The 5,806-nt window shown below is 31.2% G+C and overlaps 1 protein-coding gene across 1 annotated transcript; it reads left to right on the plus strand.

Moving 5' to 3' along the window:
• The first annotated feature begins 441 nt into the window (after window positions 1-441).
• Window positions 442-2,802, plus strand: LOC107876051 (ethylene-responsive transcription factor RAP2-12). Its single transcript, NM_001325084.1, is given in 2 exon segments — window positions 442-777; window positions 1,777-2,802. Coding segments are annotated over 2 exon segments (1,128 nt in total). The 5' UTR covers window positions 442-539; the 3' UTR covers window positions 2,667-2,802.
• The last annotated feature ends 3,004 nt before the right edge of the window (window positions 2,803-5,806 follow it).

Genomic DNA, 5,806 nt, shown 5'->3' on the forward strand with positions numbered 1-5,806 from the left:
ATGCCCTTAGATTTTAAGCTGGACGCGCTCAGTTTTGCGTGTTGAACAGGCGTTTTGCCACGTAGAATTGGAGGTCATATTTGTGTAATTTTGAATAATTAAAGGTTATATTTATACACTATCAAAATTTAAGATCAAAATCATAATTTAATATCAAGTTTAGGATTATTTTTATGTATTAATTCTATATAGTAACATATTTTTTTTAAATGGAGGAGAGGGAGTAATTTTGATTGTCATAATTCGCCTCATCTTGGACATATTTTAATTTTATGCGATAATATGACGCTCCCGCACAAGGGGAACAATTTTGGTAACAGGGTAATTCAACACCTTTTTTAGGGACACAAACGTAATTTCAGTTCCTAACTCACCCTCATTCCTGCCGATTTCTCGGCCTCCTTTATCTATATAAAAAACACACATCATTCAACTCTTTCCAAATTAAACTTTCTCCATTGAAATTCACTGCGAAAAAAAAAAAAAACCTTTTCCCAGTTATAATACACTACTTAAATTATTAGAGAAAAGAAAAAGCTATGTGTGGTGGTGCAATTATCTCCGATTTGGTACCTCCTAGCCGGATTTCCCGCCGGCTAACCGCCGAGTTGCTATGGGGTAACTCTGATCTGAGCAAAAAGAAGAAAAATCCAGGGAATTATTACTCAAAGCCTTTGAACAGGTCTAAGTTTATTGACCTTGATGAGGAATTTGAAGCTGACTTTCAGGACTTCAAGGACTATGCCGATGACGATGTTGATGATGTTAAGCCCTTCGGTAATTTATTTATTTATTTATTGTTTGCTTCAAGTAGTTATTTTTTCTTCCAAAATGAATTTGATTTACTTTGAGTGAGCATAAAAAAAAATATATGTGTGAACTATTAAGTGTGTGAGTTTCTATTGAACTATTACCCAAATTTTCTATCTGAATTATTACAAACTATGGTTTAGAATATAGCTCAACAATTAATTATTGTAATTTTGTACCTGAACTGAACTGTGGTGATATTTGAGGTAGGAAGAGAGAATAATTGACAGTTGCGTTGTGTTTTAACAAATAATTGATGATAATTCAGATATTACGTATGAAAGTCGAAAAATCGGTACTTTAGGTTCTTGTTAGCTGAATTTGGCGTTCAAAATGTTTCCTTTTAATATGTGAATATTCATATAAGAGGAGAAAAAAGACAAACTTTTCGGTATAGGATGTTTGCGAGTTGTAAAAAGAGGAAAAAGGTGCAATTTTTCTTCCTTAATAATCAGAGAAATGAATTGTAATACTTGATGTCCTGATCCAAGTTGTAGTTTTATGCAATTATGGACTGTGTGGTTTGTTGGTGCTAAAGCAAAATTAGATTTTTAGGTATTCTTAAAGTTCCTGCAGTCACTGTTCTTATCTTATCAGAGGGTTTGTTAGCTCTAGATTGAAGAATATGTGATCTAATTATTTGGATTAGATTCCTGTATGGACTCGATTTGATTGTGAAATTGTCATTTACATAGCAGATTTTCTATATGAAACCAGCAGAGAACATAAATTTGGGTTTCTCACTTAGTTTTGATCATGATTCAGATTTGTTTTTCCTTTTTCGAATAACTTGATTTTGGTGATCTCTAGTGCTAGTGATATAAGAGAACATGTTCTGTGCAAGTGCTCTATGTTTTTCACCTTTTCACTTTCTTGGTATCTGTTTGTCATTTTATTTAATCGATTGTTGTAAATCTGGTGCTGTTATGGATGACTAACTTTTCTTAATTCATTTTTTCTCCCTAGGTTCCAAATCTGTGAAATCTGGCGATTCAAGCTGCGATACTGAAAAATCTTCTAAGAGAAAGAGGAAGAATCAGTACCGGGGGATCAGACAGCGTCCTTGGGGTAAGTGGGCAGCTGAAATTCGTGATCCGAGGAAAGGGATTCGAGTTTGGCTTGGAACTTTCAATTCTGCGGAAGAAGCAGCCAGAGCTTATGATGTTGAGGCACGAAGGATCAGAGGCAAGAAGGCTAAGGTGAACTTTCCTGATGGATCTCCAGCTTCTGCTTCAAGACGTGCTGTTAAGCCAAATCCTCAGGAGGCACTTCGCGAGGAAATCTTGAACACAGTTCAGCCGAACACAACTTATATCAACAACTTGGACGGCGGATCTGATGATTCGTTTGGCTTTTTCGAAGAGAAACCAGCAGCAAAGCAGTATGGCTATGAGAATGTTTCTTTTACTGCTGGAGATATGGGACTGGGTTCAATTTCCCCTTCAACTGGTACAACAAATGTTTACTTCAGTTCTGATGAAGGAAGCAACACCTTTGACTGCTCTGATTTCGGTTGGGGTGAACCATGTCCGAGGACTCCAGAGATCTCATCTGTTCTGTCAGAAGTTCTAGAATGTAATGGTACTCAATTTGATGAAGATGCTAGACCAGAGAAAAAACTGAAGTCGTGTTCCAACGCTTCCTTGCCAGATGAGGATAACACTGTGCACACGCTATCTGAAGAGCTATCGGCTTTTGAATCCCAGATGAAGTTCTTGCAGATCCCATATCTTGAGGGAAATTGGGATGCATCAGTTGATGCCTTTGTCAACACAGGCGCAATTCAGGATGGCGGAAATGCGATGGATCTCTGGACCTTCGATGATGTTCCTTCTTTAATGGGAGGTGTCTACTAAGCCAACACGCACCTTCCCTTACTAAGTTTTGTAAATAAAGCTTCATTTGAGTGAAGTTTGCAGTTATGTTGTCTCCAAACAAAAAAGACTATATATGTGTTGTATTAAATTTATTTCATAAATTTACTTGTTTGATGTATGTATGTATGTATGTTCCCTTGTGTTTTTAGGAGATGGCTTAACAGTCTAAGCAAATGCCTTAGCCCTCCTCAAACTAAAACTAACATATTAAAACGTGATAAATGTTGGATGATATAATTGATGACTTGATGTGATGATTACCAATACTGTTGTTTAATTTACAGGACCACTCTTATTCTTCTGCTTGAACATATATTCAATGTAATTTTAGAAGTGAAAATGATGTTTAATGAAAGTAGAATATGTGTTAATTTTATCATATTTATGTGGAACCTAAAAATAGAATTTTGAAAGAATACGGCTACGAAGATCTTTTGCTTAATCTTATCAGAAATAGTCATCCCAACACACGCTAGCCTGTGACAAGCTTTTACGCATTATTGATCAATAATGTCCTCCTAGTCATATAAATGGACTCAAGTCATGGGTGTTGATTTTAAAATTTTACCTAAAAGTACTTTTTTTAAAAAAAATAAAAATTTATTAGGTTTTTTTTAAGTTTATTTCAATTTTTATATATATTTTTAATATAATAATACCATTCTACGTCTAATTTAATGAATATCAAAGCACCCAAAATTAGCTTTTAAGTCCGTCTGACTAGATAGAAAGAGAACTTGAATTGTGGCAAATTCCAACTATACGTACTACCGTTTGAGATCACAAAGAGTTGTGCTAACGATGATCCAACGTATTTTTATTACGTATTATTTTTTAAGTTGGTATTTGCAACTTGTTAATCCAATTAAGTTAAAATGGTATCGTGTTTCATTTCATTAATTTAAATGGGCTAATAGTAGCATATAATTTGTGAGGGCGAATGAGACAATTTATTGATAGGGCTATAATTGGAATGTGGGGGAGGGCGGCTTATGGGTAGTGGTTACAGTGGGGTCCAATTTGTTTGGAGATATGACCCCAAGTGGGAAAGTTCAATTCATCATTGATTACTTTATTTATTTATTTATTTTATTTTTTTGGGTAAAAGATCATTGCTTACTTTATTCATTTACGGTTCTTTTGTAGAGTGTATCTATATCTATACAATATTATTAAAAATATTTTTTAAATACTTTTGTTCTTTATTAAAATTTTCTATTTTAGATTAAAAAAAATCACTATTTTTTTAATATTTAACACTTGAAAATTAATTAAATATTTATAATAAATTTAAGAATAAAAAAATAATTAAATATTAATAAAAAATATTTTTTTATTAAAAGTCATCAAAATTAATAACAATTAATATCTTTTTCCATTAAAAAATTTAAAAATAAATATGAAAGCCTTAGAATAAAAAAAAATATAAGTACCAAAAGTTTTAATTAAGTAATCAACAATTTTCTAAAGATTTAATTTTAAAAATAAGAAAAGATTTTAAATATAGAAGAAAGAAAAAAATAATGGTAATACAAATATGGTTCGAATCGGTGCGTCTCTCTTAGCCTTTAGCTACAAAAAAAAAGAGGTACTGCACGACATACGCAAGAGTGAGGATCAATTAATCACTTGAAACTTCTGGTGGTAAAATATATACACACTTACTATTAAATATATGTTATATTTATGTTATTATATTAGAGTATGAAGGATCTTTGAGAAGTGGTTTGAATTTTTTGCACTTTATTAGAAATCTTCGCAATAGATAAAATCGTCTAATTTTAAATAATCAAAGGTACACGTGCGAGGCACGTGCGGTGAAACTAGTTACAAAGAATAATGCATGCATTCGTTTTGTGTATTACTAGTATCATGTTTGGTATATATTTTAGCTTATTTATAACTAATGTCTTCACTCTATAGTGTATTGAAGTGCATATTACTAATAATTCAAAATTCATGACATTAGTAATACAACTGATTTAATGCATGCATTAGCATGATTAAAGACACAATTATTTCTAAAAAACTTTTCACATCCTTTCCAACATATATAGGGAGGGTATTTTTATAAATTTTTTAAAAAAATTATGCAATTCACGATACTTTTAATACATCAAATCAAATATTGCATAATAAAAATACACGCATAATTAATACATGCATATCTAATACAACCATTACCAATACAAACATTAGTAATATATTATATTTTACATTATTTTTATATATTCTATCAAACGATCTCATAATGGATTAGAGTGAAAAAAAGTATTTTCGACGAGAAAATTGCTCGGATAGTAAGCTAGAATCTTTCATTTTTAATTCAAAATTTGTGAGTTTAAGTCATCAAATTTATAAAAAGGGTGAGAACTCCGGCAAAGAATCAAAAATAAAGAAGAAAAAAAAAGGTATTTTATTTTTATTTTTGTTATTTTTAATTTTCTTCTAATTTCTGTGTTGTTTAATCAAATTGAATGTCTTCATTCAGAAAAAGTACTTCTTATATAAACTTTTCCATATGAAAATTCAAATTTAAGACTTTTAATTAAAAAGAGCAGCCTGTTTTATCATATGATATTTTTTTAATAAAAGATTGCCTTACTGTTGTCATGAAAGAATGAATATTTCTTTTATTTTCTAAGTAATTTTTCTCAGCATTTTAGCTATCTCGAGCAAAAAAGCTATCTTTGGGTTGAAATAGTTATCCAACCATACTATATAAAAAGTTAATCTAATCTATTTCTAGTTTACTTATTATTATTGTTATTTTTTCCCTTTCAAAATATAAAACTAAAAAAACAAGATTAGAACAAATTAGTGGAGGATTTAAGGTAGAACAGTTCTGTTTCTTAAGCAGATAGTAAGATGGAGGGTTCAATTGGTGTGAATGGAAAATGGAGGACACAATCATTTGAGGAAAAGACACATTATTTTGAAAAAGGAGTGATTGTTCGGATAGTTGTGTCTGTTCAGAAAAAGATACAATATTTCAAATAAACAGACATGACTCTTCCAAAGGATACACCTTTTCGGATGAACCATTGCTACCCTTCGAAAGGAGCAATTTATAGTTATATAAACCTGTATTTTTTCCACTGGTTTAGTATGAAAAAATT

The sequence above is a fragment of the Capsicum annuum genome, chromosome 6 (genome assembly GCF_002878395.1).
Source record: "Capsicum annuum cultivar UCD-10X-F1 chromosome 6, UCD10Xv1.1, whole genome shotgun sequence".
NCBI lineage: Eukaryota > Viridiplantae > Streptophyta > Magnoliopsida > Solanales > Solanaceae > Capsicum > Capsicum annuum.